Genomic DNA, 24,598 nt, shown 5'->3' on the forward strand with positions numbered 1-24,598 from the left:
TTTCTGTGCAGGACGTCATAGTGCGGCGCCTGTGTTGCTTTTTGTAGTTTAGGTTGGGGGATGCTGTTTTGTATTTAAAAGGTATTTTAATATTTTACAGTACTTAGTGGCGGAACAAGGAAATCTACTGCTAGTGGAAGACGGTAGGTTTAATTTTTTAAATTATATTTTTATTTACAGCGCCCCTGTCAGTTAATATTCAATATTTTGTTGCTGCGTGTACTATAAAGAGTGGTGATTGAACGTGTGCCGTGTGTGTTGATTTAAAATCTTAATAATATAGTAAATGTTATATATGATGGCTGTGGCAACATGTGATGTACTGGTGTGACATTAAAAACAAACAAAAAATAATACGTGTACAATGATCAATTCTCCAAGAGGTTGTATAGTGCGTCATTCACTCTATAATAATTAACATGCTGCGGTATACAGAACACTTGTCTTTGTTTGGCATTCACACGGAATGAGTAGGAAATAAATTAAGTCCAATTAAGTAAATGTCCCTCTTGTAAAGTCTGTAACGGTATATGGGATAAGCACGTTATAATTCTTCCAGTTGTAGAACCAGCAGGAGTCATTCAACCCACTGAAACCTAACTGTTTCATTGGAGCTGTTCAGCTTGCAAATGCAAACGTGTCACTGTCAGAACAAATAATGCCATACAGTATTATTGTAATGCAATATGGCTTATAGCAAAAAAGTCATAAACCCGACAGTTAGTCATTTCCTGTTAATATAGTTATAATTATTTAAAAAGTGAAAAGCCACCTAAAAAGATATTCAGTACTGCACAAAAAAAAAAAAAAAAAAGACTTTGTTTTAGACAAGTGTCAATGTCTGTAATGATTGACTCCAAATGGGAAAGGACCAGCTCGAGGTCTTAAAGATGAACTGGTGTTCACGCTGAGGTGGTCAAGGAGGTGAGCTTCTCATTCACTGCAGACCATCTATTATTCTATGTTTGTCGGGTGGCCAACATACATATTTGCCAATACCACATATTCTTTACAATTCTGTATAAACATGTAATGCATAATCAAAATTGCATTGTTTTTACTGTTTTGTTAGAATTATGAACTTCGGTATCCCTGTTGCGGTAAGAACATGACACGTGAACACTTTAAAACTTTCAAGTTTGTCTGTGAGGTGGTCATTTTTAAACAAAAATAAATTATGAGTCCACTTACCAAGAAAGCCTCCATCCAGTTACCTTTTGATCAGATCCTTTCCGAAACTGAATCGGCATGCCATACAGAGGGTCTGAGCTCTATGAAATTTAACAGAAATCCATTCAGCTGTTTCAGGGCTATGTAGTATGGAGATTGATGGTACCCAGACAGCCATGTTGAATAGGTCAAGGTCAATAAGTCAAGGCCACTACTGGTGGCTGTTACTGTATATCTACCAAGTTTCAAGTTTATACCACAAATAGTCCCAGACACAGCACAAACCAATCATGCATCAATCAGATTGATTGCTTCACCTCTGGAATCCTTTCTTATATTGGCTGTTGCTTTCCAATTCTGTACTTTTGCTGCTGTCCTGCTTAAAACCATTTTAGTAGCCACTGGCTACTTATTGGACAGCTGCAGATGAGTTCATGATTTTGTACACAACTATCTCTGTTTATCTATTGCAGTGACCTATGGAGTCACAAATTGAAACCCTTCCCTTTGAGAATGCCTCGATCCTCTCAGAAAGCACGTCACAAGAGGGTCATCGGCTTTGGATTGGCAACATTGATCCTAAGATTACAGAGTAAGTACTTGGAATCTGTGGGCAAATTATAGAACCGAGTGATGCATATACTGCAAATGACATCATGCTGTGCCAAATACAGCCCAGCTGATCTAGCTGGATTTATTATTGCTGTTCCAGCAACTGCAGTAGCAGGACTGCATCATAAACTGTACAGCAGATTGAGCCGTGGGTTTCTGAAATTGGGGCTGTGTGAGAATAGGGTTTCTTGTAGCCAAACAGAAGTTAGTTAATTAGTTAGTTTATATCTTTCTAAAATGCTCCTGCAAAATGTGAATGGAATGGTACTTAAGGTGTTGAGGGAAGGATCACAGACAGAATCAGTGGACTGCATCAAACAGGATGATTTCCCCAGTTCTATAAAATGCCATAATAGAATCCAGCTGTGACTAATCCCAGCATTAATGTGTAACATGTTCATCTTATTTAATTTTACTGATGTCTTGCTTCAATTAGGTGACTATACAAATCTAATCACATCCAAAATAGAATCAGCACAGATTTATATGAAGCTTACTCATTATATGTAAAATTGACCAAAGTTAAGACCCCTTAAAGTGGGCAAATACATTTTTAGTAGAAATCACTACATTTTTGTCTGCCTTACTTAAGGGGTGGATTCAATAAAAATAAAAGTGTCTGCGTTATTTCTCTGTTCTATAACAACATTCTAATTTTCCCAAGTATATTAGTTTTAGATAAATAACCCAAATATATCAGCTAAACAAAGACTAAGATTACATGTATTTTAATGAGCAGGTTCCAAGAGTTATCGAAGTGTAAATGTTTCTGATCCCAGATCGAATGTGTGATGTGATTGTCTTTTAGAGTGATGGTGTTTTTAGGGATGTGAAATTATTCCTGTCTGTTTCTGGTCATATTGCCAGGACACTCTTGTAAAAGAGGCCTCTGTCTCAATGTTTTTTTTTTCCTTAAAGACAGTCATAAAGCAGCACTTATGCTTTGATTGGATTCACAGCTTAGTTTCTATTAGTTATATGAATGAAGGGAGACGGCAGTTTAGAATTAATAGACTTATGTCAAGATCTGTGGTCGTCCATATTATACTGTAAATTTATAATGAAAAAGGGCATTCTGGAAAGACTTATTTTTCACCGAATAAGAACAACATTAGAATGAATTCTAAGCATATGCTACAATGTTTTTTTTTTTTTAAATTAAGTGTTTTTAAAAAGTGTCTACATATAGCATTGTTATATGTTGTTGTTTTGTTTTGGTTACAAATAGGAAGTTTGTCTTGAACAGCTTTTTCAAGTTCATGTTACCAGAGCCCTGGCTATTTTCAAGGGATCTAATTTGTGACACTTTTAAAATTACTACGTATGTGCTACCAGTGAGAATCATTTCCTTCTTTTGCTTTGCTGAAGAGGGGAGGAAAGGCTGGAGAGAAACAGGAAACAGTTTCAGCATTAAATGTTCAGATGATTAATTACCGCCCTGTTTCTTATTTGTTCTGTTACCACCTACAGTAATAAGATTTCTGTGATCTGAATTGCTCGTGGTTTTCAAACTTGTTGGCCAAATAAAAAAGGCATTACTCCGCTTGTTAACAGTCTTAAAGGAGTGATAACCTAATTTTAAGGACTCAAAATCCATTTTCTTACTTATCATCCTCCACAGGGGACTAAATCCCTGGAGGTGAGGCTGTAGGGTTATTTAGCAAAAGTTTTAAAGATTATTACATTTTAGGGATATAGGGTAGTGTCTGTATAGGGTGTATTTGTGTTTTTTTATATTTAAAGGGTACATTATGGCCTTTTATTTTATTGTGTTACATGTTTCCATGTTTTGCTACAACTATTTTGATATATATTTTGAACACTTTTTTAAACTTTTAAATTGCATTCCCTGCCTCAAGATGGCTTCACATGTACCTGCATGGACCTCTCGAACTACATTTCCTATCATCCGCCTGCACACTGGTAAATCCATCTCAGTTACATATGTGAGCAGGAGGGTGATAGGAAATGTAGTTCTGAGAGTTCTATGCGGGTACATGTGAAGCAATCTTGTGGCATTAATCCATACCCTAGTTGTAACAATTATCCCAATTAGACACACAGTGATAATCATGGTTGGTCCATCCGGTTTGCTCTCCTTGGCTAGCACACTGGTGCACAGAAACAAACAAAAGAACAAAGAAGCTGGCTTTTCAGCCTCTTTTTAAAGGAAGGTGACCAGTGTTAATTGATCATCAATTTTGCAATTGAACCCTGGCCACCTGCTACACATTGGGTTTCAATTAGGCAGGCAGGGAGGTCTAACCTCCCAGCCTTGCCATCCAGCACACGCTTTGTTTTTTTAACAAAATTTAACACATTTTATTTACAAGCAAACAAAACTGTCTTTTGTTTAGAAACCCAACCAAACAGGCACTATTTACAGGGGCAGGCCTCAGCACTGCCACATGCCCACTTACTGTGAAGTGTTAATTGTTTTAGTTATGAGTTTGTGTCAAAAAAAAAGCCAACTTTCTAAATATAGAAAGGAATTTGAAACAAAAATGGAATGTAATTATGTTTTTGCTTTTGAGTAGTACAGTTGCATAACTGTCATTGTGAACGGTGTTCACTCAATACAAAAGACAGCCGTAATAAGGTTGTGACATGTTGACCTATTGATGCTCCTTAGGGTAACATTTTCGCTGGTGATAGATTTAGCATGTGTCCCAGTATGTTTTTATTGCCAGTGGTTCTCGGTAGCGTATTGTTTGACACAAGACCCGAGTCTGATTTTGAATAGCTCTTGAGGTGCCAGGCGGAAATTCAGAGGAAGAGGAAAGAGGGGAGAGTTGGGAAGGCTGCTGTCAAGACACGTTCACATCAGGTGACAGGACGAGGAATTCAAAACCTGGCCAAGAGACAATCGCTATGGCCAAGACTTTAAGAATGAACTGTAAACATGATTCACTACTGCTGTGGTTTCAAAAGATGCATCCTTCTGCCAAGCTATTGTTGACTGAAAGCGTGGTACACTAACCATACTTATTCTTTGAAGATCATCTGGCACGTGGGAATGTCAGTGTGTAGTCCATTTATAAATTATCATAAGTTGTAGTTATATTTCAGTGGAAGATGATTTATACAATATTGCACTTTTTTGGCATTTTTCTTTGTTGTGTTTTTTCTGCATTCATTTTTTTCCCTGAATATTTTATTACTACTGTTTTTTCGAGATGTAGGGTTTTAAGCAGCTTCATGGGAGAAATGACTTTAAATCTGATCCCTAACCTCTTCTGGCTGCTAGTGACATACATTGGATTTAGGATGATCCAGCCCAAATTATTTAAGATATTGGCTTCACATTTGAAACATAGACTATATTCATTTGGACAAATTCAATTATAGGTATCCTTCAATAAAACAATTTTACAAAGCCACAGTTAGCACCAATTAGCACGCAATTACCTAATTGGGGAATGGCCACACCTGTAATTGTTGTAAATATTTCTAATAAAAATATACTATTTTGTGCCTTCATTTGTTTTAAGATTTTCCCATATCGGGGATAGAGGCCACACACTTTAGGTGTGGTCTGCACAGTTGGTACAAAGCTGTATTTTATTCAAATTTCATCGAGGGTATGGTACAAAAAATATTATTTTATCAGACACATTTGTTTAACCTCTAGCCATATCTGAGTAATCGTTTGACAGGCATCATATTTATTTAACTTCTGATTGATGGCTACCATTTGGCAGCCATGTGACTTAATAATAGATGATAAAGACCACACTTTGTGACATATATCATTCAAATTAAGAAAGGCACAGTAGAATGTATGGAATAATTTTGAGTTTTATTCAATTGTGCATGAGTAAAGAATCCTATTTGTTTTCAGTTTCCAGATGAATTGCTCCCTTGTGTATGACATTCCAGTCTTGTATAAGTGAGAAGTGGTTTCTTTTATATCATGTGCTATCTCTTCAGGAATCTTTAGTATAGGAGGACATGCTTTCATTTCAATCTTGAGGGGCGGAGGCTGGGAAAAGTGAGAAATTCTTCAGCAAGCACCCTTGGGAATTATAAGGGAAAACATTAATATAAAGTTAAGGCACTGCTACTGTTCCTGTGCATACATTTCCCGCATGTCATTAACTGAGCCAAGACAATAGAACATGTTCACTGATGCAGATCTGACTGTGAGCATAGACATTTTATGTTTTAATATTTTGCTTGAAATTGCACTGCAAAACATATTTTAAGAAATGTATTATTAAAAGTTGCTCATGACTGTATAACTAGCAGATGAGACAGCTGACTGGGGTAAAATTCAAATATAACAAAATGGTCAATACTGTAAGTAAGTGGTATTCAGCTCTGGCTCTCGAGATCCATTCCAGTCCTGGTCTTTATTCCAAGGAAAAGGTATCAAAAAAGAAAGCCCACAGAGCAAAATAAAGGTTTAAACAAAACAAAACACGCCACAAAATCCTCACCCAAGTCAAACATTTATAGTGCGCTGGTGCCCCCCACGTGTCTGTCTCCCCAGCTGCTGCCCCTTAATGCTGCTTTTATCTCTCTTTTATATCATGTGGCTGTTCCCAATTTGCTGTGCCACACTCCTTTATTAACAAATCAAAAATGATGTAATTATTTTTTCCCTGTATTTATGTATCTGTAATAATGGATTTCAAAATACCATATGCATGTGTTCATGAAAAATAAATTACGGTTTTGACACATAGTATAAATACAGTTCATAACTGAATAAAGCTTAAATACAGTATGTGTGTTCATGCACAAAGCCTTTCATTTCAACTATTATGTGCAGTAACAGACCGTGATACAGTACATGAGATTTAAAAATAGTCTTAGTCCAGCCAGCTTTATAATCAGAAAAGATTTTACTAAAATAGGAACGATGCTTCGCATTGCGTAACCGCAACATTGTAAGTGCATTAGGTAAGTACAAGTCTGTCATCCAGAGAGAAAAGTTTGGCAAGGAAAATCTACACATTCTCAAAAAGGGACGGAGAAGTTGCGTCATAGGAGTGGATCACTACAAAACAAAGCTTAAGAGCAGCTTGGTGTGGCTGACTATGACATTTTACAGACATTTTCTCTACAACTGGCACTTCAGAATGTAGCTGTTAACCTGTATGCCCACCACAGTCTGGTTGCACTATGGTGTACCATCTGTACTTGGAGAGAAGACATGTTAGGAAGCTCTACTGAGGCCACAGGGTGTTTGATAGAGACACCAGGATGTGGCGGCTGGTTTCTCTAATAGTTTAGAAAGATTCCAAGCATGCAAAACTTCAAAAGAGACTTTAACCGAACTCTCTTTAAATACTGGAACTATCATGTTGGATCTTTGTTTTAACACTAAACAACCAGAACATCTGCTTAGTACTTAGACGGACCGAAACGTCATTTTGACCTCTACTGTGTTGTTCTGTTATAGCTGCCGGTGGTATGATTTAAAATACCATTACCATTTCTGATAGTATTATGTCTACTACTGACATTGCCTGTTCTGAAAAGGAATTACTTTACGGCAATGAACTGCAGAAAAATAAAACATTAAAACATTTAAAAAATTAATACAAAATTAAAATTAAAAAAATGTGCATTTTCTCTTTTGCATTTAACTATCATTGGGAATATAACAAAAATATAGAGTCAAAATAATAGACTAAGACACTCAAGAATGATTTAACAGTGAACAGATAGGTGTAGTATGGCACGTTCATTCAAGAGACACACTTTCTGCACATATACCGTTTCAACTCCTTTGATGCACATGAACCACACACAGCGTTCTTGCACTGAGTGCATGTGTTAGTTGTCTTATTTCCACTGCAAGAAATTCTGAGTCAGAATCGCTGGAGGAAAATGTCAGCAGCTGTCTTGGGTGTTTTTCAGCTTTTCCAAAACTTGTGTTGCAGTAAGACCCCTTCTAGCTGCCATTGTCACTGAAAAAAAAAGCAATAGCTGCAGTCAAAGGCAAATGCCATTTTCAAATACCATACAAAGACAAGTGCTTTGTAATCTCATGTAAGACTAAAGAAAAAAATGTACAAGAGAAAGAGGATTTAATGTCATGTTTTGTGGATTTCAAGAATAAAAATTGGGTCAAAATTACCCCCGGTTGTTCTAGTGTTAAAGGCCCACAGTTTCATTCTCGTGTCGTGATTTTGAGTCTTACCAGCAGTATCAGCAAATATCTGTCTCATGTTATGAGTTGCTTCTATGATTTCTCAGCTAAAACAATATTATTCTAATGATAATCTCATTATGCTATGTAATTGAATATTGTTTAGCAGAGCTGGTGATTACAGTCTGTTAGAGTTGACGAAGGTCCTTATCGTAAACATTTTAGAATCAATTATTTATTTTCAGTTTTAAGTACCTTATTTGTATATTTGTTGGCTACACTGTTGGCAAGCTATTTACAGTAAATAGCAAGTTGCTATAATTGTTAAGCTAGCTACTGCTGTTCATTTCATCAACTGTAATGCACTGTACAATGTGTCACAATCTGCCTAGTAATAAGGTAATCAACTGTAATTAATCTTTGTTTTTTTTTGTTTTGTTCTCGCACCCCCTCCACAGATACAACCTTGTAAAACTTCTGGAAAGATTTGGCAAAGTCAAGCAGTTCGATTTTCTGTTCCATAAGTCTGGTCCGTTGGAGGGGCAGCCACGAGGGTATTGCTTTGTAAACTTTGAGACAAAAGAGGTAAACATGTTCTTCACATCTTTCCATATAAATCTGATTATTTTCCAGAATAGAGAGAATATTACACAAGTGTTGAGAGAGCTCTGTTTTTCAACAGATCTTGTTTTGCAATCTATCTTGCATTCTTTTAAATATGGTGACAGAATGAGTGACTGGATTGCTCTCTTCCAAATCATGCCACGCTAAGCAGAAGCAAAGCTTGATCAAACAAAAGTAATTTTCCAGATTCAGCAGGTTAACTCTTTCATGCCTGAATTGATTTGTCAAAATTAGGTTACGTAATTCAAAAAGTAACTTTTTTTTATGAGAACAGGACAAATACATATGTTTATACATGACTGGGGAATCCCGTGAGGTACCAACATGATTTCCAATAACATATGAGAGCCAGTGTGGTCCAGTGGTTAAAGTCCAGGACTTGTAACCAGAAGGTCAGTGGTTCAAATCCCACCCCTGCCACTGACTGATCAAGTCATTTAACCTCCTTGTGCTGCATCCTGTGGATGAGACATTAAATCAATGTCCTACTATAAGTGACTCTGCATATAATGCACAGTTCACCTCTATAAAGCGATTTGTGATGGTGGTCCACTATAAAAGGCGCTGTATAAAAATGAAGATATTATTATTATTATTACATGTTGGCATAGGGTGCTAAAAGTTAAGGACCTCAAAGTTAATTTAGGGTTAAACATAATTTATTTTCCATAAATTGTACTTGTTATGTGAACGGAATAATCCATGAACATTCGTGGAGTGCCTGGGTTATTTCACTCATGAGGATAGTCGTAAACAACCATCACTGTGTTTCCTCGATTTGAAAGCTCTATACCATCCTCACTATATACTGGTACTGCCTGTACGTTATCTAGGACATTTGCTCTGCACCAGCCCTTTGATAAGAATGGTCTGTCTTTTGAACACCTTGATATTTGTCTGAATAAAAAAGTAGATGTGATTCAGTGGGCAAGCTGGGGACTGTATGTATTCAGCCAAGCACAATTTATAACAAAATAAGTATAACATCAATAAAAACTAAGATGTTATTGTATGTATTAAAATCCTATTTTGTAACGCACTGTGATCTCACTAAAATCTCAGAGAGCTACTTTCTTGGTAATACTTGGAGGAAACCAAGGCTTGGGGTTTAGCAGGGACTTACTGGATCGTTTAAAAGTCGTATTCTGGGGTATCCAGTATAAAAGGGTTAGAGTAAGCAGCTTCAAACTTCATTGTATTTGGTTTGTTCAGTCAAATTGTGAGTGAATTATTCATTGCTTTACTTTCTGATAAGTCTTTGATCCAGTGCCTTTACTTCTTGAAGTTCAGAGTCTGCTCTCTGGTTCTAGTTGCTTGACACAGGTATATGTAACAGTTCCTAGAGTGTCTCAATAGGAGTAGGCGTCAGCACCAGCTATTAATCTTTTGGATTAAGTTGCCTGTTGCTTTGCTGGCAATCCACAGCTGTGCACTGGAGGTTGCTGGCGCTTGCTAATACAAAGATACTTTGGCTGATCTTACCTACATTCAAACAAAAAAACTAAATTATTGTAAATATCAGGAAAAAAAAGTTATTTAAAGCTACTTGCTCAACTGTTGCTTTGGTATTCTTCTATAAATATGGAATAGTGCATTTTTAAAACATTTAGAAAATATATGTTTTAAGCTGGTTTGACAAACAAAGCTCATGCAGAAGTGTGCTGTCTGTGTTTTTATCTTCCTAGCTCTGCCATCAATTAGCGCAAGTGCTGACAACTTCCAGTTTTAGGAAAATGGCTATAAAATTCAGCAGTAGATGTAATTCATGTTTTTTTGATACTCTTTATTTTCCTTTCCAGGAAGCAGAACGAGCTATTCAGCGTTTAAACGGCAAACTGGCCCTGTCCAAGAAGCTGGTGGTACGCTGGGCACACGCACAAGTCAAAGTAAATATTTCTCGAGAAACTTTATAAAAACAAACTCCTTTCGTACTTAGCATCTGCGCAGTTTATAAAGGTCCAGGAGACATGTTGAAATGTTTAGAAAAATAAAATAGCATTCTTCCATTTTAATGAATTCTAAGAACAAATCTATGCTCTTGACAGAAGTGGACAGGAGTGTCCTTTTGTTTTTGTAATGATGAATCAGCAAACACGAGCTGGAGGTCTCTGTTCAGCGGTTTGTGCTTTAGCAGCAGGTGCACTTTCTCCACACGCTCCCCACCCCTCACAGCTTTCAATTTTATAGTAGCATTGCCTTTCACGTAGGTGTGCACTGAATTTTTTTTTTTTTTTATTATAGCATTATGCTATTTTGTTTTTTATTGTTAAGCTATTCATGAACAATATTTACTGATGCACTCTGGTGTGGCACTGCATTCCACTACAGGAGGGTCACATGACGATTGCGTGGACATGAGGCTTCTCAGAGTTTGAGTTCATTTAAAACTCCCATAAACAAGTCATCAGTAATCAGTTCCATGTTTTCAAACTCCCAGAAATCTCACGCTCTGGCTCTTTCACAATACCATAACCTGTCGCTGCTTTTTCTATGATGCCTTTGTTTCAACATTTCTGAATAGCTTTAACATAACATTTGCATCATTTCTACATAAAAATGAGAGACAGCAGTTAATACGACTTAATAAGAGTACGTTTTACTGGAATTATTTTGTTAGCTCTAGATACACATATATTTTATTGGAGTCTAATACATTGTTTCAACCAGGTCTTGTAATTGTTTAAATTTAGATTTTGATTACTGTACTGCCTTTTCACAACAATGAAAGAACCACTGATCCTAAACAGAGGCTGATCCTAATACCACTTCCCTAAAACCCTGTAAACGTGCTCCAAACTTGACCTCTCCTTGTTGTGTCTGTGTTGTACTTGGGATGTTAAGGAGGTTAATAAATCATCCCTCTGAGGAAATGCCAGTAGGAATAATAAAGTGCTAAAGTGTAGCAATTATTTGAATCTCCTGCTGTTTAGATCATTAAAATAGATCCCAAGGAATCTTCTTAGGAATCGAGACTTTATAATACTCCAGAAAGCCCAAACAAATGATTTCAAGATTCAAGTGAAACGATGCTATCAAAGTGCATATCAGAGTGCTGGGAATAAATATTCTGCATCCCAAAACAATGGCCGTGTTCTGTTACTGCAATAACAAATGGCACTTTCCCTCCATTCTCCCAGGGTCACTTTGTTTGGGATGCCGGAGGATGCAGTGGTAAGGCGTTCTCATCTTCCTAGACCTAATAGCTGAGTTTCACCTTTTCATCACCTGGTTGGACCATATAGTGGGCCATATAACCTCATTGGTAGCATAACTGATTTTCCAAATAATTTTATGCTGAGTGACCTCAGCTGTAAGGACTCTCAGCTCCTCAGAAAAATTATTTTCCATGCACCAAGAGGACTTTGCTGCCCTTCCTCTAACATATATATTTTTTGGTTTGGTTTGATTTTTGTGCTCTACAAATCTCATACAGCGCCTACCGCTCACCTCACCTCTGGGCTGTAAGTGCAGCCACTAAATACCCCTCTGCACAGGCGGCACTCATTGCAACTCTCATTATCATGATTGCGGCTCATTAGTAATTTGCATTGCTCTTAAGCTTACGTAGGCTGCGGTGCAAAATAATTGCCTGGCCGCTAGTCCTTTTGGATTGTGCAGCTGCAGTTGTTTGCACTGCACCTTCCTTACATCAGCCCTATAGATTCTTATTTTGAGCAACAGGTCTGTGCTGCCATTTATTTAAAGTAGTGATGAAATGTATTTGAAAATCTACATCGAAAAATGAGCAAAGAAGAACCAACAACAAAAGATGAGCTAGTGATGACATTGCCATGGCTAACAAGTGACTGTAAAGTTAGAGCCTTTAATAACATGAGAAAGTAGATCCCTGTGATCTACAGCCACCGTATAGACTGGTATTAATGACACATGGTAGATGCCTCCATGTACCCCCAGATTATGATACTAGCATTATCCTGTCCTAAAGGATGTTAGCAAGCTTCAGAAAAGTGGATTAGCTGTTGTCCAGATATATGCAATACAGATGGATAGACGCATTCCTCCAGTTGCAGTTGCGTATGACTACAGCGTACAATGAGGAGGGAGGTACCAAGGAGGGCTTCCCACAGACTGTTCATATTCCTCTGCTGCTAGCTGCTGAGTATTGAGGTCAGGTTGGGTGTAGTGTAACTCCCCCAGCCTCCAATAACAGGTGCTAAATGAGGATATCCTACTATAGACAGGGATTGGATTATCTGTCTCCTGTGGTCATGCCTAGGGCAGTATTTAAGACTAAACAATGTGTTTGTAAAACAACTACAATTTACATAGTGTCTTTTATATAGCAAAATAAGCCAGCAACAGGGATTTGTGATTTTTTTTTTTTTAAAGCTTTTGTTATAATAAAACCTCTTCTGTACTTGTTTATCAGTAATCAAATTTATATTGTTTTGTTGATTCTATGTAGATTCATCCTTGATTACATTTTTCTTTTATATAGTAAGGACCCTTGTTAGTACCGATCAGTTGCAATTACCCTTATAAAATTGTCACAACTCACAATACAGAAATATAATTCTAAAATACTACATTCTAGTCCTTACCTTAATGGGGACATAAATCCCAAAGGAGAAATGGAAACAGCAAACTTTGTGTTCAAAAAATTATGTTGATACTATTGATGGCTTCAGTTAGTAAATGCTAGCTTATTTAAAATAAACTAAACCAAAAGACAAGCTGTATAATGTTTTTCAGTTATAATAAAACCTCTTCTGTACTTGTTGAGGAGTGGAAGTCAAATTTATGGACCGATGAGTCAAAATTTGAAATTTTTGGGTCCAACCGCTAGTATTTGTAAGACAAAGAGGGTGAGCGCATGAGTTCTGCATGTGTGGTTCCCACTGTCAAGCATGGAGGAGGCAGTGTCATGGTCTGGGGTTGCTTTGCTGGTGACAATAGTTGGTGATCTTTACCAAGTCCATGGCAAGCTCAACCAGCATGGCTATCATAGCATACTTCATATGCCATTCCATCAGGATTATGGCTAGTTGGGCAGTCCTTCATTCTTCAGCAAGATAATGACCCGAAACACACCTCAAAGTTGTGCAAGAACTATCTGGCGAAAAAGTGAAGGACAACTCAATCTAATGACCTGGACCCCAGTCTCCAGACCTCAATTGATAGAACTTGTATGGGACGAACTGGACAGAAGAGTCAAAGCAAAGGCACCCACAAGTGCCCTACATCTCTGGGAATTGCTGCAGAAGAGCTGGGAAGACATGTCGGGTGATTTCCTGCTGAAACTTGTTAACCGAATGCCTCGTGTTTGTGAGGCTGTTATTAAGGCAAAGGGTGGCTATTTTGAGGAATCCAAGATTAAGAGACAATTTTAAATTTTCTTGAACATTGCTTTGATACTCCTTATGTTTTGTTTTGTATATTGTAACGTGTTTTCATTTTCAAGTATTTACAGAAACATATACGACGTAAAACATTGTCAATTATGAAAAAAGCCTAGTTTCCAGCAAGTGTACTCAAACTTTTGACTGGTAGTGTGTGTGTGTGTGTGTGTGTGTGTGTAATATATATATATATATATATATATATATATATATATATATATATATATATATATATATATATATATATATATATATATATTGTAAAAAGATTTGTATTTGATGTGCTCAACAAGGATTGCTTTAGAATCCTACTGCTTTCTAAATTCGAATACAGTTCTATTGGCAGTAGGGTTACTATGAGCAGCCCCAAGATTTACTGTATTTGGCGGTTTGGGAAACTTTCACCTATGTTGGATATTCAATGCAAAGCATCTGCAGATGAACACAGGAGCCGTGCTGGTACACATTGGTTTTGTGAGAGATGCTGCATTTGTCTTGGGTTAAGAATTGACGGTGAAAGCTTTTAAACCATAATCTTTATGAATATAGGGAAAAATAAGAAATATTTTACAGATTTGTTATTGTCTCAATAGTTCAGTTTATTTAGCCCAGGAACATACTTTCCCAATTCATTTTGGAGCTTGGCAGAAGGAAGGATTTAGTATGCTTAAGAGGGTCATTGTTAAGAGTGTATTTATAATGTTGACACAAAGCCTTTGTAGTCTGACCACAAGGAATACACTGTCTGAAATAGAACCTGTGAGATATGGTGCAGGATTGAAAAAGTTAACAGCCGTGGGCCATTTCAAAAGTACTGCTGAAAAACAAGTTTGAACGCATGCCAGAGAAAACATCTCGGAGGAAGTAGAACACACTGATGGTATTTTGGGAGGCCCACAATCTTGGAACAGGACTGGTCATTTTTCATTGGGTATAGAAAAAGGATAAAAAATTAAAAAAAACCCTGACATCACAAGAGTGCAGATGGCTTGTAATGTGAAGTGTATTTTAATAAATGAAATGATCACAAGCTGTTGGTTATTTTATACTGTGGTGTTAAACTTAGGAGAGGTTTAGATCAGACCTAAAATGCAAACATTTGCTAAGATGTAGAAGATCTAGTAGAAATTATCATGACATAATTGCCTTTTAATTAAAAAAATGACTTATTCATCAGTTCCAGTTATTCTGATTTTAAAGAGAGTAAAAACTTTGCACATCTCTAGTTCCTAAGCTATCATCGGAGAACCAATGTAAAAAACAAATTGTAAACAAACTAGTCAACAAGGTCTGATTTCTGATGGAGTACCCAGGAGGCTAGGCTATCATGGGGGAAAAATGGTCAAATTGGGGTCCCTGAGTGGTTCACCTGGTAAAAGCACAGCTGTGTGGTGTGCAGAGTGAGTCCTACAGCGCAGGTTCGCATCCTGGCTGAGTGAAGTTGACAGTGTCTTCGCTTCGCTGGGGATTCCAACAGGAGCGTCGCATTGGCTCTGGTGCTCCAGTGGGTTAGGGAGGCATCACCAGCAGGGACTGTTTCTCTTCATCGCGCTACAGTGAACCCTGCTGGTCAGGTTCCCAGTGAGGTCAAAAGCATACACCTGCAGGGCTGGCCTTTGTCCTCCAGAGGTCGCTGACATCCGCTCTCAAGTTCCTGAGTGCAAAAGAGGGAATTGCTGCGTTAGGGGAAAAAGTAATTGGGCATTCCAAATTGGGGAGAAAATATTAATTAAAAAAATATATAATAATGGAACGTGATATCGGGATACTGATGATGTACATTTTGTCCTGTTTTAGTGGTCAAAGTAGTTGATTTAATCAAACTTTACCCTACCAGGACCAGCCACAGCTGGTGTTTTAGAGCTTTTAATTGTACCATTTAGGTCTAAATTAAAAAAAAGTGTATGGTGCCACCATAGATATACTTTATAATGGCTCTTATCAACCAATTATTCTTAGGGGTAACCCTGAGATAACAAAGGATAGGTGCTTGATACAATCCAGGATGATTCCACAGTGCTGTAAAATGCTCTATAAAATCCATCTTGATCGCATCAACCCCTAAGTGTGGCATAGAGAAGTCTTTAATTATCCCCCAGCAATAAGATATAGTGGAAGGGGTCGTCTAATTTTTAATTTGCAACTGTGTCGGAGGATGTTTGTTACTGACAGTCTGTCTGATGTCTTTACCTAGATTTCAGTATCGCTTTTCTGAGCTAATCAGTAGTGCAGCATAGTGGAACTTTGTGTTGCCAAGAAGTGATAATTTGATCTGCTTTCCAAAGGCTGCTGTTACAGCACACATGCCTTAAATGCTTTATATTTTCTGGGATGCCTTTTCCTATCGGAGAATAATTCAGCTGAAGGAATAGTTGAGCCTGTTTCTTAAAGTGGAAACTTAGAGCTAAATGGGACCTGACCAGGCTTCCTTTATTATTGTCCTTAGCTTTAGTTATTATACATTTAATGATGGCGTGAATAAGACAGACTAACTATGTAAATCATGTAGCAATGTTTATATAATAACATCACTTTCATTTTTAATTTTAAAAACTTTAAAAAAATTTTGAACCCAATTTTCCTTCATTTGGGACGGTTACTAAGCACTGCTAGTTCTTGGAAAGAGATCTGTATACAAAAGTACTTTCAAAACCGTTGAAAGAAATGAGATCCCCACAGTAAAGTTTTCAAATAGAAAATAAGCCAGTAGTGAAGTTTAAAAGCATGAGCTTTCCATGCCTTGAAAATAAGTAGTCTAAATGTAGTACACACAATTGCATAGCGTGGCATTTTAAACAAAGATTAATTGGCAGCTTGGAATACACATGCTGACATATGGGCACTGTTCATTAGTGGTATGTTTCTAATTTGGGAGTACATGGGTTTATAACATTCAGAATTCTGTTTAGAAGTTTGAAGTTTATTTTTGACTAAATCTTTGTTTTTTTTTCCCCCCCAGAGATTTGATCAGTTCAGAAATGATAAACTTCTTCCTATCAGCCTTGAACCTTCGTCTAGCACAGACCAGACTCCAACCACACTAACGTAAGTGCATGTGTGTGTGTGTTCTTATAATATTGTGAAATTCAAAGGTTTATAATTAATGAACTTGAATGGACTGTACCTTTCATGGGAGATGTAAAGTAGCATAACACAGATTGAAAACATTACTGTGAGTTTCAGTAGCCATGTATTATGTAAAAACTCATTTTAATTCCTGATAATAAATATATTTGCCCAGTATTCTGAGAGTAAATAAAATAAGTTAATAAAATACATAAGTTGACATAAGAAAATAAAAAATAAAAAAACATAAATATTATATAAAAAATATATAGATGTTTTTTTAGATTTTACATATAACTAAACTGTCAAATAAACTACATTGTTATCAGGCAAAATTCATATAAGTAATGGACAACAAAAAAATCTAGCAGCACAATGCAGAAGGCTTGCAGTGTACTTACTACAGTGTATAATATATTGTACACAAATACAGTATGGATACGATATTGTCTTACTGTTATTTGATGAATTATAAAAGTATATTACCCCCTTCGGCCACAGTGTGTGTAATTTGTACCATGTTGTTTCTTTAATGTTTTTTTTTTTGTTTTTTTTTTTTTAATTCTTGGCAGGACAACATCTCGCAGTTTTGTCATTCTAAACGTTTAATTAAACAATTATGACAGAAGGTGATATAACATACAAAACCTTGCCAACTTATACTGCAAAAGCTGTTGATGTTGCATAAAAAGGGATTTGATGTGCTGTCTTTCATTCAGCCACTCTAAAAACCATGACAAACCACTCCATCCTCTTTGTGAGCTCATATATGAGAGAGTCATTTGCTCTAGGAAAATCAGTTCATTACAAGTGGATGTGACTCTTAGGGAAAAGGGTGTTCCCATGGAATGTTCCCAATAAAGCTAAACAGTTATTTAAAAAAAAAAAAAAAAAATATATATATATATAATATATATATATATATATATATATATATATATATATATATATATATAAGCTATATAAATATAAAGCTGTACAATATTATTATTTTACTTTAAATTCTATATTGGCGATTAATAATAATAATAATAATAATAATAAATTTTATTTTGTATAGCGCCCTTAAAAGCAGTCATCTCAGAGTGCTTCATAATTAATAGTACTGCAATAAATAAACTGATTATGCGTAAAAGAAACAAAGATAAAAAAAATCATAAAAACCTTTAACTGTGTTTTTGCTAATTTGCTGAACAAGTATGCAGATATTGAAACAAACATTGATTAAACTGAATGACATCTACATGGATTAATATTTCGAAAAGAAATCGTAAAACCTTACAGCAGTCAGCCTCACTGCCCTACATGTGTATATGCAACTCATTAACTGATGTCTGAAATATAATAGCGTGGTAAAACTAAGTAGTCTAAATGTTTCTTCTTGTAAATTAATCAAAAGATGGCACTAGTCAAAACTTTTGTCTACTTTACTTTGTGGTCAATTTGGTCAACCTATACCCTGATAGGCCACAGCTAGATTTTATTAGAACATTTTTACAGCACTGGGGAATGACCGTGGAATAGGTGGTTATAAAATTGATGGTTGAAGCAATTCAGGACTGTGCCCTGGTACTATAAAAAACTTAAAGCCCAGCTGTGGCTTATCTCACAGGATAACTGTTGATCAAATTGGCCCCTTAGTTTCTTAGAGTTTTGAAGTTATGTATAGTTGAATTTGGTGCAAGGTTTAAATGTACTCCTTATATATTCTCTCCACTATTAAACAGTGCACTCCAATAAAAGCTAAAATAAAATAATCCTAGATAAATCTGTGTTTACCCCAAAGCTAGTTTAAATCATGACTGAAAATCCCAAGTAACAAATGAAAAAACTGCATTGTGGCAGTATAACCATATCAAAGCAGTATGATATCCCTAAGATTAAAGCTCAGATGGGTTTTTTTTTCTAATGGTTTTTTCCTTGTTTCTTTACAGCGTTAATGCAAAAATAAAAGCTATTGAAGCCAAACTGAAAATGATGGCAGACAACCCAGATGCAGACTATAGTGGACCCTCAGCTTACTCATACAATAAGCCCACAGAGAAAAAACGAGCTGCTCCTTACAGCAAACAGCCCTGCAGAACCAAACGATGACACTTTCAAAGAGGAACTTTACATGAAGGAACTGTTTCTGCACTCTTCACAATCCTATGATCTTTTGTATCATGGAAATAGAGATTTTTTTTTTTTTTTTGAAACGTAATAGATAACTTATTAAATGTGGTTGTAAACTCGAACATTCTGTAGCAAGGTCACGTTTCTGTGTAGGGTATGTTGAGCTGCTGGGTAGGTTACATACTGGAGATGCTTGCTGGTACAGTAAAGTTCAGTTTTATCAGTCTGTCTGGTGCTGTTTTTGTTTGTTTTTGAAATATGCTTCATCTTCTGGAAACTTTGATAAATATGAGGGTTTTTTGCTATTGAAATTTTGTACCATTTAGGCTAAATGTTCAAAATGGGTATATATTGCTATATTTTTTATTATCATCTATAGTAACATTATTGATGTATACCTATTTGTTGCAGTTGATTCTGCTTTTCTTCCTGAAATGTGTATAAATTGATGTGTGCTGATTTTCCTTGTTAAGCAGGACTTGTATTTTCTTTATATTATTTGAGCGTGTTTATTTTAAAACTTTTGCATAATCATATATGGCAATTTTGACTTTTGCAGAGGTGTGTGTGTGTGTGTGAGTGATTGTGTGTGTGCAAGCTACAAAAATGCATAGACCTCTGTAATTTAGTATGGCATATACCTGTTTCAATTTGATGTGAAGCTATTGTAAATGATACCAAATGAACTAACTAGACTGTTGGTGAATCAAGCTCGACTGTACACTGATTACACCACTGAAGCCACTCTTTTAGATACAAGTGTTAATTTTCTGTTCTTCCGAGTTCTTCGGTATTCAACAACACAAATTTTATTTTCAGGGTTTCAAACCATTTCTTTGAAATCGTATGTCAGTGTAGTTTATTACAGCTTTATATTGTCCTCTGAAGAAGGGAAGCAGAAGAGTTTACCTAAACAACAGAAAGAACTTCAGTCTACCCAAATACAGGGTAAAATGATGATGTCATAATGATTTACAGTATTGCACACTGTACTGCTTAACTTTAAAGGAGAAAGGATACAAATATTATGTAGAAAGTACTGGGAATAGTATTATTATATGGTCTCTGATGTTTTAATTGCAGCAAGGGTCGTTACAATTAACTAACGACTTTGAAGTTTCAGAAAACCCAGCTAATTCTCATGTTTAAAGTCTATATGATTTAAAAAAAAAAAAAAAAAAAAGAGAAATGTTACCACTATTGTGAAATGACTTTCATTTCATTCTCTTAATGCTGAGCCATTTAGCTGTCAGAATGAATAAAAATGAGTGCAAGAAGCCCACTAAATCCTGACCTTCTCATGTTACTTTCCTGGGATTATTCCATGATGAGACTACTGGTGGATCTTCTGCAATATTATCTAGTTACAAAATGAGCCCAGAGCTTTTGACTTTTTTGTGTTTTTAATTTTTGTTTAAGTATTTGTTGGTAGGCAAGTATATTAAATCCAGACTGTATTTGATATAAAGGTGCACCAGGGTGCTCGGACGGATGGAACTGCTGCAAATATTACTGAACGCTAGTAAACTAATCTCTAAATGAACGTGTCTGTTTGTTGAAATGCATATAAACACTGTGTATACAGTATTTTTGTATGCGTTATAAATAAAATAAATGATCCCTGTAACTTAGACAGCTGTATACGCACTTGGGTCAAAAGTGATCGTTTGCCTTCAGTTTGGTCAAGTTTGACTACAACTATAGTTTTGAGCACAGAGAAATATTAAACTCTTTTTGTATCTTTTCACCTGCAGACCCAGCTGGTTTCTTGTACTGGATTTGAAGTAGGAATTTGTATTCACTGCGTTGTAGTTATCAGGCAATATGGCCCAAGCATACAGAAAACACTCACTAAAAAGGCAATTATTACAAAAAATTGTTCTGCAGAGTTTTATTTTAATAGTTATATCTAGTTACAGAAAAAGATATTCAATTATCATAGTATGAGTGAAATTTGTATTTTTTTTATTTAAGAAAAACCAAAACTACAGTCGATAGTTGATCTTTGTAAAGCATGTGAAGGACAGCTGCCAATCCTGGATTATGAATTTACAAACGATCGTTTCTCTAATCGGCTCGTAGTTTGCTTTAGTAAACGTTTAACATTATGAAGCAGGGCGTTCATACAAAATAATAAAATACTAAGCGTTTCACTTTCCATTATATCCTCGATAGACAAAACCCAATAACGAGTAGTACAACTACCCATACTATGTGGGCATTGTGTTGGAGTGCTGGAGTATTAGCAATGGGGGGGGGGCTTTAGAAGTGTATGTGTTAATTCATTCATTGCTGTTCACACATGAAATCTATCTAGATACAGGATCTCTTTTGCGGTACTGTATGTCTAGACGTGTTTACAGGTCGCTGGAGTGATGCTTGAGGTTAATTGACATGCCTCAGGGCTTTGGATCAGGTTAGACTCCAAATGCGCAGGGATTCGAACCCACATGGTTAATTGACTTATAAAATGTATTTGAACCCAATAGAAGTATGGAAAGGGCCAGTGTTTAGGATACTCACATTTAAGCGAGGTGGTGAGTAAAGTGCGTATCCTGCAGGGCAGGTCATTGTCCAGATAGATGGATCAGCTGCACCGGTTTTCGCTACAGTGCAAAATTTGTACCACATTTCTCATAAAATCTAAATATAAACCTAACTCCCTTCGGTACTGTATAGTAAGAGGTTTTTGTCTTTCAAAGCACTTGTTTTTAGAGCCCATTCTCTTTCATTAACTGTGTGATTGACATGTTCGCTTGTATTAAGACTTTTGCTGTAGCCAAAACGTAGCGTCGCTAACCCGTGTAGCCATTTAAGATACAATATGTAATATTAATTATTCTGCTTTAAAGCATGCACCAAATACGATTTTTGGATTATAGTGTCGCTACCTGCAACAGTTCAATACTCATATAGGCTGCCTTTATCATACTTTCAGAACATCTCGTTTTATAAAACCTGCTTTATTCGGTCCATAAATAATGAATTCCATTGGATCACACAACAGCAGTACTTGTATAATAACTCCTGTTATATTAGCTGGTTATCATACATTCTAATTCGGATGTTGCAACAGTCGAGCCCAAAATATTATACACTTAACAAAGGTATTGATTGGATTTCTGTTATTGCCCTGGAAAAAAAAAACACCGCTGTAACACCGCTGTTCATTAGCGTTTAACGCAATGTCATCGGCACCAAAAACAATATGGAGAAAGACTGTGTTAAATTGCACGACGGTTATTTCTTAGTTGTGACAGTAAAGCAGAATAATAAATGCACCATCGTAGAGGTAAATGACTCTAAATATCCAGTCGTGTGCGCCCGCCTCAAAATAACGATCGATCACAAAGGAAAATGCGTGTGATCGGTAGCCTATTACATTTAATAACAACAAAGTGCCTTACCGAGGTAATTCGGTTTTTTTTCTCATCAAATGGTGCTTAAGAAACCAAAAAATTTACATAACTCCATATTATTTGCTACAATAGCCTTTCCACCTGCTGCTTGCTTTTGAACTGTCATATTAGCTTTCCCGGTGCGAAATGATTTCAAAGCAACAACGACAGGTTTAGTGTAGACGGGACATTTCAAAACAAGTCACTAGGATATGTGTGTGTGTGTGTGTGTGTGTGTATGTGTATATATATATATATATATATATATATATATATATATATATAGATATATATATAGTGTATACAACACATGTTCGTTTTTGTTTTGTTTTGCTTTATGTCGGACGACCATAGAAAACGGCACACTTTCAAGACACGCAGTATAAGAAACGGGGCTAAAGAAATTACAATATAGTAGTCTATAGCTCATTCTTGTCAATTCACTTGATTTTTTCCTTTTATAAATGTTTTTAGTCTTGTGTAGACGCCCCTGCAGTAAATTTACACAAGGGGCACAATATTAAAAATATGTTACATTTAAATTATTTTTCAAATCGCATGTTATAACTAATATGCCTGTATATAACAGTTTTTTTTTTTTTTTTTAAAGCACACCAATGTAAATTATCAATATAAACTACACCCTACTCTTTTGATTTATATATTTCCTCTTCTAATATTGAGTATATTTGAGCTATATGATTTTTCGTTCTTATAATTAACCTGACGGGCAGTTCTTATACACTGGAATGCGTCAATTTAAAAAATTCACTAGTTTTTTTTTTTTTTTTTTTTTTTTTTTTTGTTACTTTTTTTAAAATTCTACATGGTTTAAATATAGTGTCTCCGGCCAAAGTAACTTTACACAAAACACATTCTAGGGAAGAGTCTAATAAAATAACCGTTTGATACAACACTTTTGTAAAATTTTAAATACATTGATACAAGAGAATTGCAGACTAATCACAAACTATTAAGAAAATTACTCGAGCTATACGGTAAGGTATTTAATCATTGGGAAGAACATTGTTATTTGGTAGAATGGTGTTTAACCACTGATAATTAAGGACCACAACCCAAACATTCTGATGTGTGTGATGCCTGTAGGTAACAAGCTAATTATTTCGTTTTCTAAAATACTATAGTTTAAAAATAGACATTTAGGGTATATGCCTAAAATATTTGAACTAAAACGAAATCCAAACGACTTCATAAAAAACGAGTATTATGCATTTATTTTGTAAGAAAAAAATATGTGAATAATATATCTATTAAAATGTGCATATCACATTAGGTGTGTTATAAGCACGTGTACAATACTACAACAATGTATTAAGAATATAATTCAGGTTGGTACCGAAATGGTTAATCCGTATTTCCATATTAACTCTTCCAATCCAGGTTTAAAGATACCCCGTAGTCATGAAACATGATACAACTTCACTACATTAAACATGCAATGGTCCATAGCCTCATAAATCGAGCAGGCGCGTTATACCACAAGTATAAATAATTAACTGTCTAGTTATAAAATCATATTCGTTAAACAGTGCATCAGCTTAATCTGATCATTATTGCGAAGAAACAATGAAGAAACGTTCCTGGTTTTGCAAGGGGAAGAATAATAAGGGTGAGTCTCAACTATTTGAATAAACAAATTGGTACGATATACAGCCTGAAGGGTTTTACTGAAAGAAGTCTGTGCTGATTATGTCGTGTATGCGCAATCATTTGGGCTTTGGGCATCTTAATGTAACCAGTTTTTTGATATACTTTGTGAATTTAAAGGCTTTCAGTTCTGAAAATAAACAAAATAAATGTTAACAAAAAACAGAAAAACATGTCACAAAATATCTATACAAAAAAAAATCATTATACGTGTTTACTGTTTACCTAATAAATAGGTAAACAAGGCTGCCAACATACATAGACAGACATACGTGTGTGCATATGAATACATAGGCCTTCGCAGAGAAATGGAACAGTTTACACATACACATTAAACTATAGGCCTAAAAATGCTCAATTATAATTGTGTTTAATGTCGAACTGACATTAATTAACCGCATAAACTTAAGTAATAATTGTTTAAATCTAAGTGGTTTTTTGTGTTTGTTTTTTTTTTTTTTCTCGTTGGTGCTTATATATTCTGG

The 24,598-nt window shown here is 35.8% G+C and overlaps 1 protein-coding gene across 1 annotated transcript; it reads left to right on the forward strand.

Moving 5' to 3' along the window:
* Positions 1-16: 16 nt before the first annotated feature.
* On the forward strand, positions 17-20,895 carry LOC121307468 (probable RNA-binding protein 18). Its single transcript, XM_041239637.1, has 6 exons — positions 17-143; positions 1,644-1,762; positions 8,341-8,467; positions 10,306-10,392; positions 16,826-16,911; positions 18,867-20,895. The coding sequence occupies exons 2-6, from the start codon at positions 1,650-1,652 to the stop codon at positions 19,024-19,026; spliced, it is 573 nt and encodes a 190-aa protein (XP_041095571.1). The 5' UTR covers positions 17-143; positions 1,644-1,649; the 3' UTR covers positions 19,027-20,895.
* The last annotated feature ends 3,703 nt before the right edge of the window (positions 20,896-24,598 follow it).

This window comes from Polyodon spathula, chromosome 56, assembly GCF_017654505.1.
Source record: "Polyodon spathula isolate WHYD16114869_AA chromosome 56, ASM1765450v1, whole genome shotgun sequence".
In the NCBI taxonomy this organism is placed as follows: Eukaryota; Metazoa; Chordata; class Actinopteri; order Acipenseriformes; family Polyodontidae; genus Polyodon; species Polyodon spathula.